General features: G+C 39.4%; 1 protein-coding gene across 1 annotated transcript; it reads left to right on the top strand.

Moving 5' to 3' along the window:
* The first annotated feature begins 98 nt into the window (after positions 1 to 98).
* On the top strand, positions 99 to 27,310 carry grk5l (G protein-coupled receptor kinase 5 like). The gene is made up of 16 exons (XM_079351198.1): positions 99 to 1,129; positions 15,631 to 15,726; positions 15,814 to 15,926; positions 19,877 to 19,954; positions 20,157 to 20,254; positions 20,470 to 20,562; positions 21,713 to 21,776; positions 21,866 to 22,006; positions 22,118 to 22,308; positions 22,453 to 22,490; positions 22,598 to 22,687; positions 22,937 to 23,145; positions 23,247 to 23,384; positions 23,642 to 23,779; positions 24,240 to 24,371; positions 24,516 to 27,310. The coding sequence occupies exons 1-16, from the start codon at positions 1,078 to 1,080 to the stop codon at positions 24,597 to 24,599; spliced, it is 1,755 nt and encodes a 584-aa protein (XP_079207324.1). The 5' UTR covers positions 99 to 1,077; the 3' UTR covers positions 24,600 to 27,310.
* The last annotated feature ends 515 nt before the right edge of the window (positions 27,311 to 27,825 follow it).

The raw sequence follows: 27,825 nt of genomic DNA, 5'->3' as shown, positions 1-27,825 counted from the left end.
ATTACATTATTCTTTTGTCATTGACTAATGTGTGGGGGAAAAAAAACCCATCTATTATTATTATTGATTATAAGTTGATTCTGCTTGGGGATCTGAGGGTTAACCTCTACATGCAAATGCCACCAGCTTTGAGGAAAATGTAAGCTCGTCTGCATGAAGAGGCCGATAAAGACATTCAGAGAAGAACTCTAAACCTGCGCGTTAATGATACTGTTTAACCCTGAGGGTCGGTTCTTTATATTTAAATACCACTAGAGGGCGATCTTACCTCAAACTATGGTCACCCATGCAGCTCCATGTGGTCATTTTGAATTATGTTATTTACTTTAATAACTCAAATCCTTGGACGAGACAACAGCTTCCCCTTGGGCCCCTTTACTGTTTTCTGGTAGCCCCGTTTACTAACGAATCTTTGCGTGTAATGTGGTTAAACTTGAAGTAGGACGACGATACAGTGAGAGGAGAGAGGATTGCATTCAATCTTGTGTCTAAGCATTTTATGTATGAGCAACAGGACCTACAGTCAAAATGCTGTTCATGTGACCTTATTTTGAAGACAAGGAAGTTTAACTTCTACTGGAGTTGTGTGTGTGTGTCTCTGGCTTGATTAAACTGTGACGGCGAGGCCCAGCCCATTTTGATTACGCACCAACCGGGGAGGGGGGCGCGCTGCTGTCCTCTCTGGTGCGCTGAACCAACCCCTGCCGCTGTAATGTAAAGCTGGTAGTATCCTGGTGTTCTACTGAAAGAATCCGTTCAAAGGACCCGCTTTGAATTCACTTCTGCCGAGGACTTCAATATTCTTTGCATCCGAGGGATTCTGCAGCCAAATTACGCATGGGATGGTTTAGGGGGGATTGGAGTAGAAATGCAGCGCCGCACTTCCAGCCCACAACAAGAACCATGCCCAGTTTACATTGCAAGACAACATATGACATCCTGTTTTATCCTCAACGACTTTGATATGAATGATATTCACTTGGATACCGACGAAGAGTGAAGAGCAAATAAGCTGACCGACGTTGTTTCTGCTGCGGGCTCTTGTGTACAGAAAACCTCTCATTTTAGGATTTTTTGATGGAGCTGGAGAACATTGTAGCCAACACTGTACTGCTTAAAGCGAGAGAGGGTAAGTTGACACATTATGGAGCCAATAGTGAACAGTAAGTGTTCCTGGTTGTGTCACATTTTGCACGAGAAATGCAGAAAAGAATATTCGTATAAGATGATGGTTGCCTGCGGACTGTACGCCTCGGCACAGCAGGTAAATCATACAGATGTAGGTAACAAATGGGTCTTGTGCAAAATTACAGCCAAAATGAACACGTCTCATAATATGTGAATCATCTGATGATGAAAATCATTCTCTAATTCTATGTCGTGGGTCATTTAATCCTCGCCGATTTTGACAGATCAGACGCGTTTTTTACCACATAATGCAAGAGGTGGTGGGGGGATCTGCCTCCCACATCCGCTTTCACTGTCTGTGCAAATGAATGCGCCCTTTCGCAACATTATACGTGCTGAGGCACACACCGAGGCAAGGAAGAACTTATTTTCACTGAGGAATAAATGAGTGTTGGCTTGCTGGCATTTACACGGTGATCTGATGACGTGACTCGTGTTGAAATCTATGCAAGAGGCCTGTACTGAGACTCTGTTATCTGTGTATAAGCCATCCTGCATTTTGAAGGCCAGACACCGTTTGACTGTTTAGTTTAAAATATAAACATTTATGGTAGCATGAATGGCTCTTTTAGGGCCTAGAGTGAATTATCATATTGTCTGACGTCATTATTTTTTCCTTAAAAGTCTCATAGGGGTCCCAGAATCTGTTTTGGGTAGCGATTGGTAAAAATAAAATAGAAAATAATCCTCCACCTTTCATTGGAAATCTGTTTCTGTGCCAAGCATGGATTTCCCAGGCTAAATTTTGTAATTTTCTTACAAGCAGTAATTTTAGTTTAGTGGCGTGTGAGCGTCACACATGTAGCTTTCCCTACTCATTTATTCAAATGAATCCACGTTTGATTGAAGTGTGTGGTTCCGTGTGGCAACGCTCTCTGTGGAGTCGCAGAGTGACGCAGGAGAAGACTGGCAGCTTATTCCATTTATCTCACAATTATGACATACTTTAGAAAAAAAAGAGGCTGCAGAGGGTTTAATGAGAATTAATGGAACAATCGAGTGAACCAGGAAGCCGACATGCTGTCAAACCCTGTACGAATTACGCACTCGCCCGTGGGTCAATCTGGACGCTTGTTTTATGCGAGCAGAGCACGACCGGGCTGGCTGAATTAAGCCTCATGAATTAATAAGAGCAGCTAATGACCCATGACAGATCTTGCTTGTCCCAGCTGCTCCATTGGTGCTCATCCAGACCCTGCACCGACTGTGTGGGAGAGAAAGGGCCTTTTACAGTTTCACATTGAGGGATGAGATGGTTCTTTGAGTTAATGGCTGAAACACGACTTTCTCAGCAGCCTGATCAATTGCCATACAGACGCAGACACCAAAGAGAGGATCAACAGATATGTTGTTAGACTGCACATGTTTGAACATGTTTCAGATCGTTGTTAGTGTGTGTTACTGGTTGTGTTCTCTGACTGAATCATGAGGTCTTATCTCACAGGCCCAGTGAGACTGTTCAGATCCCTGTGTGCTGCCGCTCACTCACATGTATAGAGGAGTACAGGATAGTACACAGGGGCTCACTTTAGGTCACATACCAGCAACAGAGAGAGAATGTGAATGGAGTGTTTATTCCTGTTTGTTTATGCAAGTGTGTCTCAAGCTGGAGTTGAAGCAAGAGGGATGCATCCTCTGTCCAAAGGCTCCCAAAACGCACAACAGGAAGGCCAAGTTTAAGTTCTTTGCTGTGTATTACCCGCACAAGCATAAATTAAAAAATGTCTTTAATATCCCAGCCAGGTTCCTACAGCATGGATGCCAACCTCATATCACTCTTTGGCTCTTTTTGTGCCAACCCTAAGTGGTCTGCCTAACGGAGGAGACCTTTAAACTTGCACTATTCTTAATAAAAAAAAGAAGCATTTAATAGAGACAGGGGAAACAATGTACTTAAGATCAGGATCATTATTTTTGCACCAATGTATAGACCAGTCAGATGGGGGTTGTATAGCTGCTCTGCATCTGCTCCATCATTCATACAGAGTTGGCTGTTTCAGCTTGTGCATGTCCCTACAAGTTCTCAATCTTACAAACATCACATTCACTCAAAGCCTCCTCTCTGCAGGCGAGTTTCTGTCTGTGGTTTATTATGTCTTGAATTATCTTTAATTGTGTCTGTCATGGGGTCTCTATACTGATGGTACTCTTTTTCTACGCTTAATGCTATAAATTTAGATTGAAGTATGTCTTGCTCTTGCACAATATTAGAATGATATGCGGTGTGCGATCACATTGTTCTACATTGTGATAATTATATGAAGTACAAAAAAATGGAAGTTGAAGAGAGCATGTCAGCCTTAACTCAGTCATTGGGTCTTTTTGGTATACTTCATGTTGACTGAGGGTAACTGATAGGTTGAGCTTTATTTGACTGAATCAAAGTGGTTAACAGCACAAATGTAATACTCTTACTTAATGTAATAGATTCAGACTTTTGCAATGAAATGGCAATTAATTGCACAGCCCTTGACAAAATTATCAAAAAGTAAGACTATTCATTCTTTTTTTCTTTTTCAAATGAATTTAAAAGTATTTTTTCTGTATATTTTTGTGCAATGATCAGACATTACTGGTTTGGGTGTGTTACTGGGAACATCTTGTGATTGATTACCAGAACAAACAGATTGAGATGATCAGATTAGATGGTTTGAACCTCGTGGCTCAAAAAGGACTGACTGACAATATGCTGCTTTATGTTAATCACAGAGTGGAAAATATCAATCTTTGTGATTTCCAAGGGGAAAAAAAGAAGCAGCTCTGATCATATTAAACCATATCCTTGTGTGACTGCTATCTTACATAAAGGCAAATGGTATTATACGCTTTCAGTCAGATGTAGCCCATAAGCTATTTAATCAAATTGATCGTTACATAACAAACTGTGTGGGCTCCTGCTACCCGAGCTCCATCTTCCTGTGGTGCTGCGCTCCGCTCTCTGCGGAAGATACTTTATGGATGATGAGTATGAGGTGAAATGAAACACCCGGATCTCCACTGTGGTCATCTGAGTATCATCTGATAGCTCTAAAGCCATGTAAGCAGCATCCAAGCAGAATGAAAGCTCAACAGTCTTAATGATTGCTGTCAGCTGAAGAAATTTGGGGTCACAGCAAATCAAGAACAAGTTTCAGTAACTTGCTTAAGAATGATGCAGCTGTTTATAGTCTTATTTTAATGTTAGCTGACATAGGTCGAGCAAGTGTTCCTGTTTAATACCAGGACGTTATGTAGATTCTTGTGTGTGTAGCAGATGAGGGGTGTGGGGGTGAATTCCTTTGTTTAAGTGTAACCTGAACCCAGCCACTATGACGAGAGCAACATCAGTGCAGTAGACCCTGAGCTTTTTAGGGGTGTGTGTGTGTCTGTGCCTGTGTGTGTGTGCGTGTGTGCGCATACATGTCTAACTGCCTCCCCATTCACAACTCTTTCTGGCAGCCGTCGCAGATTCCAAGCCAGGCGAGCGTACGTCATCGGTTGTCCAAGTGAATGAGAGTAAGGGGGAAAAACTGCATCGCTGCATCCAGATGCCTTTCTTGAATTGCGGTACCAGAGCCGGGGTATTTAGTTTGGGCTACTAGCCTGAATTCCTCTCTGATGCCGGTTGGCTTTCCCTTTCTGCCTGTGCTCCCATCCCATAGATTCAACCAGGACATTATAAATGATACGAAGATATGACAGCAATGTAAAAGGACACAAGCAGTGATGTCTTATTCTTTCAGGGTAACTGATAGAAACAATGCTGATTATTTGAACAGAGCCTGTTCTTTGTTCAATAGAGATGGGAGTTGCAGGGCAAGTTAGGAATCAATGTACAATACATGGCCAACAATAGCAATAATAACATGATAGAGCTATTCTGAGTTAACAGATGTATTGCTCGACAATCATAGAATCATAAATCACAATATTTGATTTCCTGAAGAATATAAATGGCCCTAAAGAAGTGAAGTGCAGGATTTATGTATTTCCTCAATGTCATTTGGTGCCAGTTTTACCTCCTATCACGCTTTATTTCGTAACTTCTTTTTACTGCTGATTTGCATTATCCCTGTCATACACTTCTTGTTCAATTATCCCGCTGTGATCGTCTTCTTTGGACGTCAACTGTCTTTTAACTGTCTTTTTTGATGACAAAAATGCGAAGTGTTGCTTTAACTTTCTCCGTAATGAGTGTTTTCTGATTTTTTTTTTTGTTAAAGGCTAATAGCAGAAGTCCAGTGTATCCTCTGAAAATGTCTCATGTGAATCATGACTGTCCACAATGAGTGTGACAAAAAGTATATGAAATGCTTTTATTTTTAAGAACATGTTGTGTAGTATGGATTTATTTATACTATATGGGGTGACGATAGTTGGCGGTGTTGCACTTAAATGTTGGTCATCTGCCTTTAAAACATAAGTGAAGAAGAAAAAGTATTTATTTTTTTGTTTGTTTTCATGCTGCTAGTTACTATGGCTAAATAAGCGTGACACCTAAATCATGCGTTTTCCAACATTGCATGCAAAAAAGAACAATAAAAACCTCAGTGTGTTGTGTGCAGCAAAGTGCTAGCAAATGAAAACTTGATGCATCAACACTGGATCAGCAATCAAAATGAAACACTGCTTATGACTACAAGCTGACTACTGTCATGTTTCTTATGTTGACATACTGAGGATGTTTTACTTCTCTTTATACTGCTAAATACGTTGAATACATGTTAAAGGGGACATCATTTGTAAAAAAAAAAAATCCACTTTTACAGTTTTTAACATTTATTTGGGTAACCCGAGATTCTATCGACCCACAACATATGGAATAAACCCATGTTGAATTGATTGAACTGTCCACTCACTTCAATTGAAAAACAGCTCTTACTTTCATCTCTAGTTTGTTCATTATCTAAATAGAGAACTACCATGCAGTGGATCATGGGGTTGTGGGAAATACCCAGCCCTATCTGACATCAGTGCAGTTTTTTCCATAAACATTGGAGTTGTTTATTCGCTAAAAGACAGAGGGAATCCATAAAGAAAATATAAAATGGTTTTACCTAAACATGCGGGAACCCAGGCATTTGAGATCCTGTTCTTTTTGAGAAAATGTCAGATGCTCCGGTTCAGATTGCAACAAGACATGATTGTTCCCTGTCGTATTTTGGAGCCGGTCATATCATCGTATCTGTTATTGAGCCACTGCCCACATAAAGATTTGTTGATTAGTAAAGACACCTCAGGCAACTAATCATCCACCACTAGAAGCTGTGAATGATGCAAGATAACAACCCATGATAGTAGCCAAGGTATTAGTCAGCACAGTCGGCTATGGCTATACACAGTGTCTCCTGTTGTAGAAAGGGGGCAAGTTTCTATATCATGTGATCCCACGCCAAGTCTTAGCAAGTCTGGGGAGCAGCTCGGAAAAGAGTGACAGGATTGAAGGAAATGAGCTTGGTTGCCTTTTTGAATCTGCTTAACACACTACAAAGATCGTGTTTGTTCTGCCTGCACCTCCACCTGTCAGCTAATGCTAATGTCAACTCAGCATGACATTTTTACAGAATTATTTTGTCGCTGACAAACTTTATATTCAACTTCCACTCAAACAATAAAAAATATCTTACCTGGAGAGCTCCTCCCCCTGGGCCTGCTTGAAAGGACAGGGCCATGACACAGTGCCATATAGCCCTATATAGACGTTTGTTGGGTAAAGAGCTGTAAAATACTTGAGATTAAAAAAGACATGTTGTATCCTTACTTGGGTTGGATGAGAAAAAAGAAAGGGGTAAAAAGAAATATCCAAAGTCTTAAGCCTAGCCTGCCGGGCTGTGACCATTTCTTATCAGTATCTTATATTTATCGGCTGTCTTCAAGGTGATTCACTTTAATTATAGTTGTTTTTCATTCAACTGGGTCATTGCTTTGGATCATTTATCCTGCAATTTTAGATCCTCAAGACCCTGTTTTTACTTTCAGTCAGAGTTCCTGAAAAAGGAGCCATTCTAGTGGCTTCTTGCTTTTTGGCACAGACTGAAAAAATGTCATTCATGGCTCTGCATGAAAGGTCTATTCAACTATTTGATGAATTGCAATGAGTTTTGGCGCTGATGTTTTTGCTTTTACACTGGATAAACTCAAATCATTTTGGTGATCCCTTGAACAATCCATTTGCAACAACATCAGCTCAACATTTTAATGTATCCAACATGCTGTTTTATGACTGATAACCATCAGAAATAAGGCAATCAGCCTAAGCTGTACTCAAAGCGTCTGTAAGAAACTTTAGATTAATGTTGATTTTGATGACCCCCAGTCTTTGCTCATTTTGCCCTAAATTTATCACATGTTGTTTAACAAAATATCGTATCCTTATCCATCCAAATAAAACAATGGAAAAGAACAGAACAGCCTTTTTTAACGTAAACAGTGCAGGATGTTTGGATGTCTAATACCCAACCATTTCTGTTTGTAATGTAAAGTAACATTTCTACACATATGAAGTAGAAGAATAAGAACAACTTTGGTATCCTTTGCTTGTTTATGTGAGTCATTCAGAATTAATAGACTTTTTATTAATTAAATCCTCATCAGCATTACATGGAGCAATAAACCAATAGAAAGCAGAGATACCAATTTCTCCATCAAAAATGCACCACAAGGCTTGCTGTGTTTTGAGTGGGAGTGTGACTCATTTTATCTTGAGTGGAAAAAAATCAGTTCTCTCGCTCTTACTATCTCTATTGTTATTGCTCCCTCTACCCACACGTACAGTATACATAACTCAGCTGGATGCAACAAGTTCACGCCTCTTCTCTTGGGGCTGTCGAGTGGATTTCTGGGATATATAGGAGATAATTATCTGAAGTAGACAAGGTGGGCCGAGGGAAAGTGGAAGCAGAAAAAATGTGAATACTGAACGGCTGTCGGGAAAGTACTTCAGGAATGCAGTGAGCAGCCAAACTGATGATCTCTACTTTATACTTTCAGATAGAAAGGTGATACTTACGCCGCATTTAATTGTGTCTTGATGCCCTACAAGGCCTGAGATGTGCTTCATAAGCTTTGCCTGGCGGCCACGTCTTATTAATGGAAGATACAGTGCATATTTAATGTGCATTAATCTTGGAAAAATCAATACTTTCTCTTTTAAGCTTCCTGTCGGATGTCTAACAGCTGTATAGGAAGAAAACAATATACATCAACTCAAACCCATGTACCCCTATACTATCACACAGAGTTGTCTGTGTTTCCATTGGTCATGTAACTTGTGAAATTAGTATACTACTTATTGTTAACACAGTGATATCATATACATTATTTTTCATCACATCAGATTTATGGGAACTTGGCCAGACACTTCACATTTTAATGGAAAACTGAGAGTCTACTAAATCAAATACTTAAAAATGTATAAATAATAAATCTCAAACAGCAGCGTCTCCCTGGCTTTCTGTAAAATGTCAACATAGGCCAAAAAATTAAATGTCACTCAACAGAGGCTAACACAAATGGGGTAAAAGTGTAAACAGCAGCCTCTTCTTAGCACTTCCACTCACTAAAGGATATTCTCCACTCTACGTTATTTTATTTTTAGGGAGGTTGATGAAGAAGATGTGACTTCACACCTGTTTAAATGCTACAAAAAGTTTTTAATCAATCAATCACAACATTAATGTAAGAGCTCTTCTTCTGGTGATCATTTTTGTTGGTTAAAATTGTCACCTGAAGACTTCTGATCGAAGCTATTTGTGGCAATTGAGTAAGTTTGTGAGTCTATCTTCTCCTTCAGTCTGCTGTGCTCCTTTTTTATACTGCCTTGCACCTATTCCTTTTTGAAGGATGTTGCCATAACATGGACAAAAGAACAGGCAATGTCAACATAGGAGCAAGACATGGAACAAACATCTTGATGAAGTGTGTGTGTGTGTGTGTGTGTTTGAGGACAAAAAGGAAATGGAGCTTAGCTGGAGAGCATAGAGACCGGCTTGAGAAGGGCAATGTAATCACTTTAACCCTATTTACTGGATGGGTTTTTGTGCTCTGTGTGTCTGTCTGTGTGTGTGTGTGTGTGTGTGTGTGTGTGTGTGTGTGTGTGTGTGTGTGTGTGTGTGTGTGTGTGTGTGTGTGTGTGTGTGTGTGTGTGCATGTGTGTGTGTTCAATACTTTCCACATACAGTGCACCATGTGTTCCATCAGCCTGATAAGTTGAATCTTTTGTTTTCATTGGAAGCACTTTCCTCCATGTTTGCTCTCTTGTGACGTAACTGCAAAGTTTTACTGTGAGCTAAAAGAAACACAATCATCTCTCACAGTAATCTAGGATTATGTTGCCATAATGTTCGCCCTATCAAAACATTTGAGGAGGTGAACAAACACACTAACACTGTGTCAAAACGTAGGAGCTTCCTAATATGGTGAGTGTCATGTGGACTATGCTCTGTCCTCCTGGATCTTTATGGATGAGCAAACAGCCTGTATTACCCAGCATGCCATGTGTACAGTATATGTGTGTGGGGCCTTTGATCAGGCAGACTGGTGTGTTATATAATTTCAGTCAATTGAATGTTTCCTCCCCTCACATTCCATATTTTATATATTTATAGCACAGGAAACCTGTGGCACATGACTTTCCCAGACAAGAAGTGCATGCTGCCCTCTGCTTCTGCCCTCGTATGTTTGTGGTTGTTCATTTATGAACAGACACCGTTACTCTAGCGACAACTGTCTCAGCTCGCCAACTCTGAGGTCATGGACCGGTTTGACCACCTCAGTTTGTATCAACACATTGCTCCTGCCCTTGGGCTGACTGCTATTTATAGTGGTAATCTTAACAAGGACATCAGGACGGGAAAATAGTCCCACTTGTGTACTTTTTTTTAAAGCTTTGTGATAAATTAGCTGTGACCCTTCTTTATGTATAAATCACTGTGACCATGCTAAATAAGGTCATATTTGTTCAGAACTGAAGTGTTATTGTAAACGAGTGCTCTCAAAGCTGTATAAGCTAGCGTTATTACTGCTAATGACTTTTTTTTTTATTGTCTGCGACTGATTTAAAGTTTATGACCCTTCATTAAGTTCTTTAACATGTGGCGCCCCCCAGAAGCCAAAAGAGTAGTCAAGTGTTGACAGGTAAAAGGCGCACGTCACAGATGTTTAAGTATGTTAGCAGATGTTGCTGCTGACCATCCCGTTATTATCGCTGTGATGAAGAACACGTGAACTAAGAGCCTAGTTCAGGATGGTAATAAGAAGGCTGGACAGAGGAGCGACATGACATCATGGTGGAAAGGGCAACAAAGAGCTTCTTCCTGCTATAGTTCTCCCCTTCTGCTCAGGTCTGGGCAGTGTTTCCTGTGATTTCCTGTGGCACAGAGACCACACACACAACATACATTTGCTGCAAGCTAACCTCAAAGCTTAACTTAAAATAATTCCTTAATATATAAAAACAACTTTCTTATGGCAGGTGACACATAATACCCCTTCTTAATTGCATCAAATGTATCTATAATGCAAAATAAGATTTTTTTTAATTTTACCTCACATCCCTGGTTGTAGTGTCTATAGAAGTAACATTCACACATTTGATTAGTTAGGCACAATCCGAGAAAAAAAAAAAAAAAAAGAAAAAAAAAGAGAGAAATATTTCCAATCATCCATAAATTCACAATTTTAATTTTCAGTCTGACTAGACAGGAAAAAAAAAACATTTTCAAATATTTAGTTTAGAGACTGTTTAGTGTAAATATAGTCATAAATATAATTAAGTGCAATGTGTACATGTCAAATATGAAAGACACAAACTAGAATGAAATAATATCAAATAAGAGAAGCAGTAATCAAAACAAAAGATGTCAAATGAGTGATAAATATTTGCATAAGAAATACATTCAGGGCTATAAATAGAAGTTGAAGTTGTGAAACACACATTCACGATACAAATACATTCAAGAAATCAGTGTGTATTGCAGGCGAGGTTAGATTGCACTTGTAATAAAGGGATATAAAGGAAAGATTCTATTTAATTAGGTGTGTATCTATTTTAGATATTCCTTTCTTCAAATCAAGACTGTGCCATTTATAACAACTTTAAAGCATGTTTGCAAAGTTCTTGTCTCTGCTTAAGATCTTGTTGTGTATTTGCAACTGATGTTTGCATACACAGGAACACCAGCCCTTACCTCCAGTCATGATACAAATATATTCAATGATCAGTTTGGTATTGTGAGAGAGAAGGAAGTAAAAGACGAACAACGAAGTTTGTGTTCTGGATTATTTGAGTTAATACCTTGCTGATCCCTGATCACGGTGGTGTAAGTCAACTGGGAGGCTGACGTTTAACACCTCAGAAAAAAGGAGGTGATGTAAGGGATGGATAATCAGAAAGAAATAAGCAGTGTTTGTGAGCAGGAATTATATTTTTCTGGCAAAGGGAGGGGGGTGAGAGCGAAGAGTCGCATAAACCAACCCAAAATCTCTCTTTTAGCAGCGTGTAGGTGTAGACAAAAGCACAAACTAACAGCTCTCGTCTCTGCCAGCGCTCACATCTCCTTCTGCTCATTCTGTTACTGTAACCTACACGCTAGTTGCACAGCATGAGATTTAGGATGTGGTTTCGGCTGGTTGTCCACAGCAGATCTTAAAGCACGTCTGGTGGCAGTGCAAGTGGAGGTGTTTGAAAGTGTGTGTGTTTGTAGATGTGTGTGTGTGTGTGTGTGTGTGTGTACGCTTGTATGTGAGTGTGAGAGCTCTAACTGGTTAATGAGTTGGATTCTTCTGTGTGTCAACTCTGTGAATATAACCTAACAGCTATGCAGGGACGTTTTTCGAATGTGTGGATGGACAGGCCCTGCAGAACTGCCCCAATTTAGTTAAATTGAGCATGTGGACGTCACAACAGAACACTGTGTTTGCACACACGCACACACAGAGGTTTGGGATGCTGGTAACTCCCTGGTGCCTTGCCAGACGGATGTCGTTCTCCCTTGACCTTATTTTTGCTTCACTTGACATGCCTCGATGATGTCAGAGCCACTAAGCAGAAACATAAATAAAGGGCGGCGATCACACCACCCTCATGGAACAAATTAGACTGACAAGTTCCTGTGTGCAGCGTACTCCGCAGTGCAGTGCATATTTCTACTTGTGTGTAAGTGATAGACCAGGAGAGACAGAGAAATACAAACACAAAAGGATTTGGTTGGGAACATTCATGGACAACATTAATGAGCATTTTCATACTTTTAGAAACTCAAATTTGTTCAACAGAAAGCCAGAGTTACAGAACTGATGTAAAACAAAAGTCCAGGATTTAAATATCTCTCTGCCTTTATACTTACAGTCCTTATATAAACTTACTCTCAGCATGGTTAGTTACATCCCAGCAGAATATTTCCCCTTCAGCGAGCAGATACACAAGAGCTGACAGCCACCAACAATGCAACACAATGTTATATTGTTGAGGTCACAGACATCAGAGACAGAAAACGATACTGGAGCCAGACAGGAAACATCTTGTTACTTCCAGATGGATGAGTCCTTTGCATGAAGATAAATAATGCATGCATATTATATTTGCATGTTTGTCGGAGTTGCTGGGTGTATTTGTTGTGTATGGATGTTCAGGTCTTTGCAGCCAACAGGCCTCCGCTATTACTCATAATCCTGCCTGGAATCAGTCCTAATGTTTGTTACAGCTGGACAATTAAATATCCTGAAAGGGCAATAAGTTAGAGATCGTCAAGCAGTTTGGATGTTTCAATCTCCACTCACTTTGCCACAACCACACAGTCTTTATTTTCACACTAAGCAGAGACAGACTGACATTTAAAGTTTTTTTAACCAAGATAAATATCACTTATTTTGCAAAATGAGGCCTCTTTGTTAAACACAGTTATCATTGACTAATTACAAGAAAGACATGCAGATTGGAAAAAGCACGATTATTTTTAATAAACGTACTTATGACAAGACAACAATAGCGGATATACCTTTTTTCAGTGGTCATAAGTCAGATATTATAGGAACCCACTGATCTGATAGCAATGTTTTCCCTGAAGCTTTAAATTGTGACCTTATGTTATCCTGGAACAAAGAGGGTTGATTTGCCTGAAGCTGCCAATGAGGTGGCAGCAGTGTAGTCGTGATAAATCCTCAAAACAGTAAAGAAAATATATATATATATGTTAGATTTGTAATATTCACAGTCTAAGGCTTGATTACAGGAAATGGGGACAGAAGGGAAGGTGATGGCCGGGGAGACGGGTTACAAGAAGCAGGAAGGGAGAGAGTAGGACACAGAAAATGAAAAGTAAATACGTTGGGAGAGCAGTGAGAAGGAAAGAAAACAGGACATACAAAGAAAAAGGAGGAACTACATTATTTATGGTTGTCTCAGCATTGTGTAAAAGTTGAATGCCTGGGTGGAACAACAAAGTTTGGTACAATTATCTGACATGATGTTGACCCTTCACAGGAAATCTGTGCCATTTGGTGGGCACTCTTATCCACAAATGCCTTACAGTAGCATTCATTTTTAGCATGGTGGCCCCCCAGGGAATGACCTTCTGCTCTCTCTGTGGTTTTTGGCAGACGTCATGTTTGTATGAAAAGAGATTAAAATATTGGACCACACAGCGACACACTGACATTTCATTGTGGAGAATAACTTCACATATTAAGTGTTTTTTTTAGAGAACAACTGGTACTTAAATAAGGAAGTGTGCCTCTTTATAGCTTGTTTGGTCAACAGTAATGTTGATGAGGAGCAGGTGCCGGGAGTTAATGATTCTCTCAGGGGTAATTTTGACTTGACTTATTAATACATTCATGCTTTGTATTTGGCTATGGTTATACTGTATGGCTGCCATTCTGTATGTCAGCTGTGTAAGACAGGATCTTTCTTTTGATTCATACCAGGCCTGAAGTTACAGTAAGGATTCCTGCGAACCATGAAAAAAATATTTTTGTCACTTTAGTTCATGCAAATTTGGATTTTGTTTATTGCTGTTATGTATGGTTACCCTTTTGTCAATGACTAGAAAGTATCTCAAATTATTTCTGATATTTTACTTCTCTAGTGTGATGTGCGTTGACTGGTAAATGTATTTCAGCAAAAACATTTAATAATGATAAAAATACATAGAAACACAACTGAGAACAACTTTAAATATGTTAAGTAGATATGCTTTATACTATTGGCCACTAAGTGGCAAATATCTGAAATCAAAGAGCAAAACTTACTCTGAAGCTCATGGGATTTCGGCACAGTCAGTAAATCCAACAAGGTTAATGTCCAAGTGTTCACCACAGCAAAGAGTTGGCTGTTTGCCAAAACAATGGTCTTTGAAAAGGAAATACAGCCCCCAGATTTATCATTCATGACAACAACTTTGATGCAGGGGCTCTTATCTTAACTGTTTTTCAGGATATCAAAATGACTAGTAAATTAAGTCTGTATGATGTCTTAAGGCCACATTTGAGACTTTGATCTGTACTTTCTGAAACCAACTTAAAGTGTGTCATCATCAAGAATTACAAAAGAAGCAATTTATTTAAGATTAAAAGAGGAATTTTTGACAGTGGAGGAGTGATGTAGGAGGATTGATGGGAAAACTGGTAAAGCTTTCACTCAAAGGCACCAGCATGACGTAGTGCCTCTCGCATTCCTGGGTTATTACTTAAAGATGTCTGCTTGTCATTGCCTCTCCTGCTCTCATGCTTTCAATGTTGCCTCTCACATCGGGAAAGCCACTTGCACCATATTTCCACCGCAGAGAGCGTTTAAAGGAAATCCCTGTCAGTTCATTAGAGCAGTCTCTGCATTTTAGAAAAAAAATGAAACCAAGAAAAACATGGCGTTGAGCGCAGCAATAGTATTTTTTGTATTTAGTATTTTGAGAGGAAATGTGGGTGATGGGCAAATGTGAGAGGCAAGTTAAAGGCGAGATAAATTATACTACATGAAGTGATTTTTGTTCTTGATGGTGTTATATTGCTGTAGAAAGCTGATGCATGATTATTCAGAGTCAAGGAATCCAGTCTGGCACAGTCCCGGGTTCTGATGGGAACCGAGTTGGTCAGAATAGGCTTTCTGTCTGTGTAGACACACACACACACACACACACACACACACACACACACACACACACACACACACACACACACACACACACACACACACAGTATTCCCCTTTCAGACAAGCTACTGAGTGAGGAGGAAAGTTAGAAGAGAGATGAGAGACTTTTACAGAGGAAGTGAGACGTAATCTGTAAATTATATATACGCAGAGAGTATGATTTAATTCAGGGGGGAGCCCACAGACAACTCCCCTCTTTTCCTAGCTTATTTTAGCCATCAGGCCTCCATCATTTCTGATGACAATAGACTTTGACAATTTCATGAAGTTCTTTCATTACAACATTTTCATCCTCTTGTTTTTTTCTCTGATGCCACAGGTGGAGGAGGAAAGAGGAAAGGGAGGAGCAAGAAATGGAAAGAGATCCTCCGTTTCCCCCATATAAGCCAGTGCTCTGAGTTGGGAAACAGCATTGGTTCGTATCATTGCATGCTCACCTGTTTTGTCTGCTGGTGTTTGAAAAAAGTGTGCATTTTAAAATGTGCCTCTATCACTTTTGCAGAGCGGGACTATTTCAGCATCTGTGAGAAACAGCCTATCGGACGGCTTCTCTTCCGTCTTTACTGTGACACACGAATCAAACTGCAGCGATGCATCCAGCTACTGGACGCAATGGTACACAGACTCTCAAACACACATAACCCCATGATTGTGTATCTTTTACAAGAAATAAGCAGTTCGTCATCTCAGAATATGCTGTCATTAAAGTAATCAATGTGCTCTCTTTCTTTCTTTTAACAATAACCATAATATATAACATTTCATGAACAAATTTCAGCCTTCCATACTAAAGCGGTGTATGCCTGTGAAGTGTTGATGTCTGAACATGCTTGCTGTAAAGAACAGATTAAAATAATTGCCCTGTTGTTAGCTACAGGTTACGTACGCAAGATAACATCTACCCTAACCAAGGAATATAAACCCTGTGGGTGGTAAAATGGTATAATGTAAAGCTAGTAATCATACTGCAGTGGCAGTGCCCTTTATGAGGTTTTGGGAAGCTTAGACTTCTTTAACATAAGGCAACTTTTTATTTTAACTAAGTCCTCAAATAATTTTGTCTCATAAAGTAAAGCACACATCTGAAACATTTGTGCTTTGAGGCTCACAACTCTTATTGGGTCTGATTTTAGCATCATACAGTAATAGACATGCTTATTAATATTTTTTTAATAAAAGAACAATCTTTCGACATACATGCCAACCAACTGAGTTTTAGCCTCAGAATTTGCTTAGCTAGCAGGAGTTGGCAATAGCAATAGTAACGGATAAAACGGTCAAACTGGCTTTTTTAAACATTCTTGTGAAATTGGGAGAAAAAAAAGACTGGAACAAGAGGTTGGGGTTGGTCATAAAAAGGATAACTGTTTGTTATAATGTAGGAAGGATTTGTACCACTGTGTAATGGAAAACCTAAAAGGCAAAGCAACAGTTTTGTTAGCTAACTGATGAGACGCTAACAAGCTAATGTCCTCTCCTCTAGTTTAACGTGACAATTTTAAGAGAAAATGCAGAAAAGAACACTCAAACCTTACAAAGTAAAAATGTAAATACTGAACTTAGGTTTACAGCAAGAACTAGCTGTTTGTATGACATGTTTACCTGCTGTGTGCTATGTCTTGGAAAGCTGACTGAATCAGACACCATTCAGGAAAAGACAGAACTTGAATAAGACAATAATTCATTAAAATATGTATGTAGTTTCTAAAAATGATTATTGCCAAGGGTCACCCCTAATATGACCTTGCTCCAATGTACAAACCAGTTGAATGTATATATAATATAATATTGCTCTTAATGTGCTCATCTGAACGTTAGCTTGTCAGAACAGTCTCATCATGTGTTTAGGTTGAAATTGGTTTGATGTTGAGAGGGTGTCTTACGGTGATGCAATATATTAATTAAAGTTAAATATCCTCAGATGCATTCAAGCTAAAGTAGCAAGGCTGTAAAACTGTAAGGAGTATAACGTTCAGATAAGTTAATTATAATTTAGGAGATGAAAGTAATAAGTCTTCATTTTAAAATGTAAAACTCTGACAATGACTTAACAGTTTTGGTTTCAGGTTTTACTATCCTCAAAATCATCATAACTATTCATAGTCACAGGTTACAAGAACCAAGAGATTGGAGAAAGGTAAATTAAAAAAGTGTAGATTAAATAAAATGTAAAGTCAAAAATGAAATCCTCTTTTAATATAACACTTCTTCAGAACAGTAACCAAGTGCAGAAAACAGCACTCACTTTCATTACTGCGTAGCCTGAAAGTACCCGGGTGTTGCTGGGTCATGCTGCCAGAGGAGACAATTAAACTGAGTAGTGATTATTCAATAGCCAGATCTCCCCCCTCCATCCCTGCTTGTGGTCCCCCCATGTCCAATCTTTCTCTCTGCGTCTAGACGAATACCTCCCACATGACACATTTAAGTCTTTATCTATGCCCAGAATATCTTTGGGGGCATGTGACGGAGCAGAAAGGACAGCATTGTTTCTCACACCACCCCTTCCAATCCCAACACCCCCTTTCCTCCCTTTCTCGCCCCAACCTCCAGCCCCCTGGATGTAAAAAGTGACCGAAAATCACTCACGCATTCATCCCAAACACATGTTGGCACTAATTCCGCAATTCATGTGACGAACTGTGAGGCCACACTCAGTGTTGAGCTTTACACTCCCCACTTTACTGACAATAAACCAGGCCTGAGGCTGATTACAGCCAGTAAGGTGCCTGTATCTAAAGTGAATAAATAACATGTGAGGCCTGTGAATTTACAGGATTCGTAGAAACGCTTTTATTTTGTAAGCTTGTCACAGTATTTCCTAGAAGTAATATAATGATTTGATTATAAAATTCATAAAATAAGTGAGACAGGATAATTAGCTTTCTTATATGGAAATAACAGGAAAGCTAGTTTTAGTGTGTGTGTTTCACTTTTTACAAGAGAGAAAGGAATGTGCTCGGGGGTTCAAGTGGTTCCTCTTACATCATGAGAAGGTGTGTGTGTGTGTGTGCACAATTTTGTGTGAATGTGTGCGTTGGATCCCTGCTGCTTCCAAAAGGCTAAAAGGGAGTCTTCTTATCCCCTTTGGCTGACCCCCCACTGGCAAAGGGTGGGATTCAGACAGCTCATTTACTGTGTAATTTCTCTGGAGGCTTTTGTAACAAATGTTCACTTAATCAAGACTCAACAGAAATATTAATTTGCTGTCTGTGCTGCTATACATTTAATTCTTTACATTTACATTTGTACACACAGTGTGTATACATTTATTTCTAGAATTCTTTAGGCTTTGTTCTGTAGAGCCAATGGCGCTATGGCTTTTTATGTGTCCTTAAGCTTCTGGCTTATGTGTGTGCCCATGTACTGTATGCATACATGCGAGTGTGTGTGTGTTTGTGTGTTTTGTAGTGGAAAGCTAGTGACGCCGGTGTGACACACTGTGACACTCCAGGACCTCAAGGAATCCCACTGTGTTTACTGTGTGGCTGCCAGGCAACACAGGACCATGCTGGAAAAAGGCCACTGATAGAAAGAGTAGAGCCAGCTTGCAGCCGGGTGCCATGTTGCTCCCCCACCCACCACCCACCCCTCCTAGCCTTTTTTTTTTCTTGAGAAGTTAAAAGTGTTGAATATGAAATGCGTCAGAGCACTGTCAGGGAGATGTCCAATATGTCCAGTGTGTAACAGCCAAACCTGTTAGTGTTAACGTATGCTCAAACTCAGAGCCAAGAGCAGCATATGTGTGTTTGAGAAGTGTCCATGTCATCACTAAACAGCAGCTACTCCATCATGAAAATATGTGATGTAAATTTCTGCTTTTTTTCTTGTAAGATACGTAATATGAAAGTAATTTCGATTTTACTTGTAGTTTATATTTGAAGCTAGAAAACAGCAGGATAGAGAGGGGGTTGGTCCCTCTGGTTTAACACCAGGTCCTAAATGATCTGCTTAATTTATGATGATACAGTTTCAGTATCACCTCCTTCATCTCTGCTCCATGTAATTAAATGAGATCTTGCAAATTTCTGAATTGTGATTATGAGTTTAGAGGATATTTATAGAACCATATTTTATTTGTAATTGAGGGAGTAGACAATGCGTTGTTATTTGTTTTCCCTTTTCTAAATACATTTTGTTTAGAAACATTATTTGCCAACTTTTAAGCTCAGTTGGGTTTGTTGCTTGTAAGTCTCAAAAACATGAACCGCATTTAGTTTTGTGAAGACAAAACATAGTTGTAACTTGAGGTACATTCAAAAAACCCTTGTTTGAACTCTATAAAACATTAATACTAACTAATAATTTTGCTGAAATCTCTTTCACTGTGTGTCCATGTGTGAGTAAGTCTAGTTATATACCGTGTGTGTGTGTGTGTGTGTATATATATATATATGTATATATATATATATAAATAAAAGGTAATTTTTCTTGAGCTTCACTTTTTAAACTAGGACTACGAGCAGCTACGTCCCCTTCTCCTATACAGTCATTGGTCCTCATTGGTCATAAGATGAGTTAAACTCAGCCGGGTCGTTGTTGATGTGATTGATTTTGTCCTTTAGGAAGACTACGAGGTGACACCAGATGAAAAAAGAAAAATCAGAGGCGACCAGATCATCAAGACTTTTCTATCAAAACAAGTAGGATTCTTTATCTTGAATATAATAAAACAATACATTATAGGGTTAGTTTTAAAATAGATGTGAGTAACCCTTTTATTGATGACTCATATATAGAAAAGTCATGTATGTGACTCTTTCATTTGATGTAGTTTATAATAAAACATAATGTATTTCTGTATGTTGCACATATGTCATTGTGTGTTTACATGTGTTGATATAGTCACCTCAGCATGTGGACATAGCAGAGGTGTTTGCAGACCAGTGCAAAGAGAACCTCGAGCTCAGTCCATGTAAGGAGATCTTCAGTAACTGCAGAAAGTGAGTCTTCTCTGTTTGTTTTTTATTCCCTCACCTGTCGGCTGGACGCTCACCTGTTCTCTTTCAGACTGATCTGTTTACCGTTTGTCTCTTGTTATATGAACACAAACTGTCAAGATATTGTGAAGTGATTTTTTTAGCTTGTTTGCACTGTTAACTGTGCTGACTGTACCTGCTGTTTTGGTTGTGTGCTTTTGTGTACCATGTGGGAGTAGGGCTGTTCATGACTACCTGAGTGGAGCTCCATTCTCAGACTACCAGAACAGCATGTACTATGACCGATTCCTGCAGTGGAAGGTGTTGGAGAGGTACGGAAATTAGTAGTTTTAAGTGGAAGTTTATGTATTTTTTTCTCGCTTACATGTAAATCATGCCAGAATAAAACCTCTGCTTTGCCTTGAATTCAACCTTTTTTCTTTTTTTTTTACTTAAACATTACTTAAAAATAATCAAACCAATATACCAGTATACACATACTGTTGTATTAGATTGTGCACCTATATATTTTTACAATATAACTGCAAAGGCACCCAGGGTATTAATGAGCCGAAAGCGACCACAATACAATACATCAGATAACAATTATTTTTTAAATAAAATGTATAAATACATGAACTGGTACACTCAATAAAGTGCACACTGAGTGTTATTGACTTTAACACTAACTATGATCATCATTTTTGCCTTTTTGTGTCTCTGTGGTAAGTATTCCTTTACCTGTGTACACGCTGTCAAGCAGACATAGAAATAACACTCCCTCCAAAATACCTACCTACTCACTATTCAGCCTATCATTAAATAAACTTCTGTTAGACTAAAGAACTATTCTCAATGGTGAATTTAGAAATATCAAGATAATTTACTGAAGTAAGAGTTCAGCAATTTGGAAATACTCAAAGTCTCAAAGTTTCATCTCAAAGTCCTGCATGCATATTAAATACTTTGATGAGAATTGACTTAAAGTATGCTTTAAATGGCTAATGTGTTTGATATATTATTATATATCACATTATTGGATAAATGTCAGGGATGCATTAATGCATTTTATCTTTTAACGCATATTGTCTCATCTAAATAAGCAAGGTAAATAGCATTTATAGTGGTGAAAAAATGTAGAAAGTTTAGAGTATTATTAAGAAGAAAGTAATGTACAGGTGAGACACTTAACTTTATGGAATCACACTCATAGACACTGAGAGGAGCCTGACGGCTTCAGACAGGAACATATTTTATGCAGAGTGCATATCAGAGTCTGCTGGACAGCAGGCTTTCAGAACAGCTTTCAGAGCAGCCATGATTGAATCCGTGTCTGGAAAGTGAAATTGCTTACAAGAGGCCTCACCCTCCGTACAGGAAACAGATTCAGGATGGTATTGAGTTCTGCTGATAATATCTCCGACCTAATCAATACGACATGAACATCTATTAACGGGATCTGCTGTATCTGTGTTCTGTCAGGCAACCAATCACAAAAGACACGTTCAGACAGTACAGAGTGCTGGGGAAGGGAGGATTTGGAGAGGTAAGAGATACACTTAATGACAATGCACACATCTTGTGATTATGATAAGCAGATATTTAAAAAAGCCTCCCTGTTTTTCTTCTTCTCAGGTGTGTGCCTGCCAGGTTCGAGCTACTGGGAAGATGTATGCCTGCAAGAAACTGGAAAAGAAGAGGATAAAGAAAAGGAAAGGAGAGTCCATGGCTCTCAATGAAAAGCAGATTTTAGAGAAAGTCAACAGTAGATTTGTTGTGAGTTAACTAAAACAATAATGTATTTGTAGCACAGCAATCATTCAATAATATTGTATGCATCTCCTCCCCATCTTTAATACTATTGGACATGTTCTTGCCCTCCTCCAGGTGAGCTTAGCGTATGCATATGAGACCAAAGATGCTCTGTGTCTGGTGCTGACCATCATGAATGGTGGAGACCTGAAGTTTCACATCTACAACATGGGGACGCCGGGCTTCGAGAAGGACAGGGTACAGTTTTACGCTGCCCAGATCTGCTGTGGACTCGAGCATTTGCACAGGGAATCCATCGTCTACAGGTAACAGTCTAAGGCTCATTTTTAATAGTTATCAAACCATGTCAGTTTATTAGGTTTTAATTCTTTGTTTCTTTCTATTGTTTCTGTAAATGATCATGTTTGAATTGATTTCCTCCTCTTTTTTTCATGCTGTATAATTTGTAGAGATTTGAAACCGGAGAATATCCTATTAGATGACAACGGTAAGTTTCTTTGCACAATATTTAATTTTGCTGCTGACACACTACTTTATAATCCAGTGACCTTTAAGTAATTCAAAAGTATCATGCTCTCCACTCTTATCTTACAGGACACATTCGTATATCTGACCTGGGCTTGGCCATTAAAGTGCCTGAAGGAGAACTCATCAGAGGCAGGGTGGGGACTGTAGGCTACATGGGTAAGATAAATAAATCAACATTTCCAAGAGTAAATATACCTGACTATCCAGCCATTTATAAGTACGCAACAACCTCTCTCTCTTTCTCTGTCTCTTTCTCTGTCTCTCTCTCTGTCTGTCTCTCTCTCTCTCTCTCTCTCTCTTTGTCTCTCTCTCTCTGTCTCTCTCTCTCTCTCTCTCTTTGTCTCTCTCTCTCTGTCTCTCTCTCTCTCTCCCTATCTCTCCGTCTCTCTACCTATCTTTGTCTAGCTCCAGAGGTGATAAACAATGAAAAGTACGGCATGAGTCCTGACTGGTGGGGACTGGGCTGCCTAGTATATGAAATGACAGCCGGAAGATCGCCTTTTCGTGCTCGAAAAGAGCGAGTGAAGCGAGAGGAGGTGGAGAGGAGGGTGCAGGAGGAGGAGGAGGAGTACAATGACAAGTTTACAGAGGACACAAAGGCCATCTGTAGAATGGTGAGCATTTGATGGGAAAAAAATAAAAGGTATGTGTGGAGGGATAGATATGGAGGAATGATGAATAATTTGATGACTCATCTCTGCTGCTGCTCACCCAGCTGCTGACCAAAGACCCGAAGCAGAGGCTGGGGTGCCAGGCGGACAGAGCAGCGGGCGTTAAGGCCCACTCATTCTTCAAAAACATCAACTTCAAGAGGCTGGAGGCTGGAATTGTAGAGCCTCCCTTTTTGCCTGATGTGAGTAATTTATACTCCTGAAAATCAATCTCACTGCAAAAACATGCTCTGAAACACTTCAGTACTTTTAAAAAACCTCTTGTTTGAATTCTTTATGCTTACCAAAATACTCTAAATGCTGCACCAGGAAGAAAATGTTTTTTGTGTTTATAGCAATTGTCCTACCATGATTATAAATGAACTGTTAAGATAAGCTTGTCTGCTTTTTCCCCCTTTTTTTCTGGTATTTTCTCATTGTGGTCACTGGCCTTTCCCAGCCCCGGGCAGTGTACTGTAAGGATGTTTTGGACATAGAGCAGTTCTCCACAGTCAAGGGAGTCAATTTGGACCAAACTGACAACGACTTCTACTCCAAATTTTCTACAGGCTGTGTTTCCATCCCCTGGCAGAATGAGGTAAGTGTGTGCACCTATTATGACATTTTTAAATGCTTGGTGCAGTTTGTTTAACTGCTGGAAGAATTCGCTCACCAAAGTTCACCTAATCAGCTCTTTTTCATGTTTCCTTTATTTTCCCATCTATCATAAACTTTCCTTTTTACCCACCACTTCTTCCTCTCATTCAATCCATTTTCCTCCTCTTCTTTTTTTACCTCATTATTACTCCTTTTGCTTTTTCTCGCCTTACCGCGTTTTTCTCATTCAATTTCCTTCCATCATCTCCTTTGTCAAATGTTCTCCTCTCTTCTTTCCTTCCCTCTTTTTTTTCTTTCCTGTAATCTCTAATTTAACCTCATTTTCATCTCCTTCTCTCCTTCCTTATTGTTATTATTCCTTCCTTTTCTGTCCTTTCCTTTCTCTCGTTCATCTTCCTTTCCCTCCTCATTCTCTCTGCTCTCTCTCTCCTCTCATCCAGATGATAGAAACTGAGTGCTTCAGAGACTTGAATGTGTTTGGGCCTCAAGGGACAAGACCTCCAGATCTGGACTGGAATCAGCCTCCAGAGCCACCCAGACGCAGCCTGCTGGACAGGATCTTCAGGAGGCACGTAAGTGAACACACAGACTTGCTCTCTTACACACACACACACACACACACACACACACACACACACACACACACAAACACATACACAACTTTAAATGAATAAAAACAAACTCTTGCAAGTCATGTCCTCTCTCTTCTGCTGCAGCATCCAGAGGTGTCTATTTCCCACACCCGTGTGCAGTCTTCCAGTGTGAACTCTGTGGACTCCATGTCCAACTCTGCCCCCTAGTGGCACATTTAAAGTGTGGGGCCGCACAGACACAAAGGGAAGGAACTCCGAAGGGCTTCCCCGCTGCTGATTGGTTCACAGCCCAGTCTGAGCAGCAGCCGAGACAGCCTGTCTAAGAGCCTAAATAGTCAGCCCCAAGGGGGGAGGGGGTGACCAGGCCTTGAGACCCTGGGCATTTGGAGTGGGATAATCAATGTTGCAGAGACGTTTGGAAATATTTGGACAAACTTAACTTACCCTCAGGATTGTTGGACAACAGAACAGAGCCACTGACATGGAAGAAAACTGAAAAGAATAGAAAACAAGCTAATATTCAGGGCATCCACTGTAAAATAAAGACCACCTCTCGGAATAGAAGATGGGGTCTTGGTGAATTTTTTTTTTTTTGGTTGTTTTTTTTTGTTTCAAAAACAGGAATTTCATGTTCCACTCATTTCCAGTCCTTTTTACTTTCTGGCCTGTATCTTGTATCAGTGTCTCTTCATCGATGTATCTACACCCCTGAGAGTGTCCACAACTCTTCCTTAAACTTTTCTTTCTCTGTATGTCCTTTCTCCCATACCTCAAATCACTCCGAAACATTCATAGCACATCACCTCGACAACCTCAACACATTGTACATTGCCTTGCGAACACTCAGGCCAAAGATTACAGCTTAGTTTTGTGATACTGTTGTCATGTTGATTTCTTGGTTTTTGAAGGTTTTCCGCTGTTGTTTAGAACCACAGGAGGGTCAGAGTGTGTGATCCTTTCTTTAAATACGAGCCTGCAGACATATCATACTGCTTAAAGCACACATACAGTACATACACACACAATTAATTAGACACGCTCGGACAGACTTGTGAGAATTGTGTTGTGTTATTGCATGGACAAGTGTTAAGTATGGAAAGCTGTATCCCTAATCGCTTCTGCAAACTATCCCATCTACATCATTGTCATATACAACACGCAGGATCCCTCTCTCCCTCAGTTTACATTGTCACTTTATATTTGACATAATGTAGATTTTTTTTAAGTATATGCTGTACAGAAACAGAAATCTCTTCTGTTTGTTTGCTTCATTTTCAGCACAGCCCCCATTTACAATATTCTCATGGCCCCTTTTGTCAAAGTCAGGGTAGGAAGCTCAAATGTAATGTTCTGCTCCAATTCAAGCATCAAAAACCCTTAAATGTTAGTAACCAAAAATGTAATTTTAACTCTTCCAGATTTATCAGTAACCAAAGGAGACACGGAAACATGTTTCAGAGAGACATTTTGCTTTATTAAAATCAAAAAAGGATCGTTCAAGTCCCCTTTAATCTATCTTTGAGAGCATCAAACTGCAGTAAAACATCACAACAGCCTTTGCTTCTATCACTAGCTAACTAGCTAACTTCACAGTTTGCAAATGTTACTCAACATAATGGAGGTAATAATCACTAGAAAACAATGTTAGTATGCTTGTAGTACATTTTGCTAGTCATTAGTTAAATGCTATTTTCGTCGTTGTGACCTTTTACTCGTTAACTATTTGGTTTAATAGCTTGTGCTACTTTGAAACACAAAACACAAAAATCCACTATCTTTAAGTGTATACATTTAGTCAGATTCACTTCTTCATTTTGTTTGCAAACAAAGCATTTTAAATTGCCTTTGAGCTTCTCACCCTGAGGGTGAAGTCAGAGTAAAATCGCCGCTGAATGAATACAGTGAATGGACTAGAGGGGAACACATGCACTCAGCCTGACTTACAAGTTGCACAATTTCAAATGCTGTCTCACTCTTTCCTCACCAAATGAGAATTGTTTTTACCTCTGATCATTAAGGCACATTATTGTATTGATATTGTCAGACGCCTCTTGTTTTCTACATCCCAAACTAAAGTGGTCTTGTTCTCCCTTAATGCCTTTTCCATTTTAAAGATATTGCTGCATTGCCATTGTTGTCTCATGTACAGATTTTTCTAGTTTGCTCCTTTACACTTACTCTATGCTCTTCAAAACGCCTCACAAACCTAAAGGGTCTTCCTCATCTGTAATCTATGACAACAGGGTATGGAAGGTGGATTGTATCTGTATGTCAGTTCATCGCTCCGGTTCATATACAAGAAAAAGGAGGGAAGGAAGATGCCAGAGGATCACCACACAATGACGTGGCCTTCTCACAGCAGTGGAGCCAATTTAAAGGGAGGAAGAGCTCATTCTTCTCCACTTGTTTTAAGAATTTTTTTATTTTCACTTTGTGAGTCAGAAAAGCTGGACCATGCAGTAATTTTAATCGTCCTTGCAGATCTTACGCAAAGCCTATGTTTTTTTTCTTCACTCTGCGTACTTGATATGAAAAAGGAAAAATCGGAATCAGACTGAAGTGCCTCCTTGTTAGTACGATCTCCCAGACGAAGCCCACACAGACATCAGCACTTTGTTTATTCTCTGACTGTCATGCTCTGTTTGTTTTCGCCGGGCAACACAGATACACACAGACACACACACAGACTATCTTACTCACACACACACACACACACACACACACACACACAGACTCACACAGTTTGTTGGAAATAAACTGAAGGGAAGGATAAATGATGGAGCAGAGAGGATCAAATAGAGGAATTCTCCTTCTTAATGTGATGTACAGAAGAGTGCTGAGTGCATGTGAAAGCCAGACCCACTGTGTCCTTCAAGTCCCAATAAACTCTGTGCTATTGTTTGAGTACTGCTCAGTAAGTCTGTCTCATTATTTACCTGTCTCCTCCCTCCAGAGAAAATGTCTTTGGTCGTATCCAAATACATGTAAATTATTGATGGAGATCTTTTTCATACTCAAAGTTACGAAAATTTCTATACATAAGGCACAGTAGACTGCAAAGACCAGTTTTCAGCACTACTAGTCTAACAAAAATAATGGTGTACATTGTGTGTATCTAAGACATGACCCTTTCCAAATATGGAGCCAGATAAGTCTTAAAGATGTTTTATAATGCACATTAAAATATTTGTCTATCATATTTAAATGCAAAAAATAATAATATAAAACAATTCACAAGTATATTTTTGGTGCTCACAAATATTTCAATATGGGCCATGAAGGCCATTCATGACTCAGATGATTTCACTGCAACAAACAAATATGCAATGAATCTAAATAAGTGAACTGCAGTCTGAAACGAGAACCAGGAAAAGGGTGATATTCATCTGTCACTACTGAACAAACCTTAGGTTCTTTATAGTTATGTTTCATG

The sequence above is a fragment of the Symphodus melops genome (assembly GCF_947650265.1).
Source record: "Symphodus melops genome assembly, chromosome: 1".
Classification (NCBI taxonomy): Eukaryota; Metazoa; Chordata; class Actinopteri; order Labriformes; family Labridae; genus Symphodus; species Symphodus melops.
Note: the sequence above shows the minus strand (reverse complement) of the source record. Positions and strands in the feature narration are given on the sequence as shown.

Excerpts from the sequence above, each read along its gene's own strand:
- grk5l (XM_079351198.1), top strand. The coding sequence starts at position 1,078 with ATGGAGCTGGAGAACATTGTAGCCAACACTGTACTGCTTAAAGCGAGA. Across the intron at positions 22,309-22,452 it reads AGGGAATCCATCGTCTACAG|AGATTTGAAACCGGAGAATA; the intron begins GTAACAGTCTAA and ends TATAATTTGTAG. Across the intron at positions 23,780-24,239 it reads CCATCCCCTGGCAGAATGAG|ATGATAGAAACTGAGTGCTT; the intron begins GTAAGTGTGTGC and ends CCTCTCATCCAG.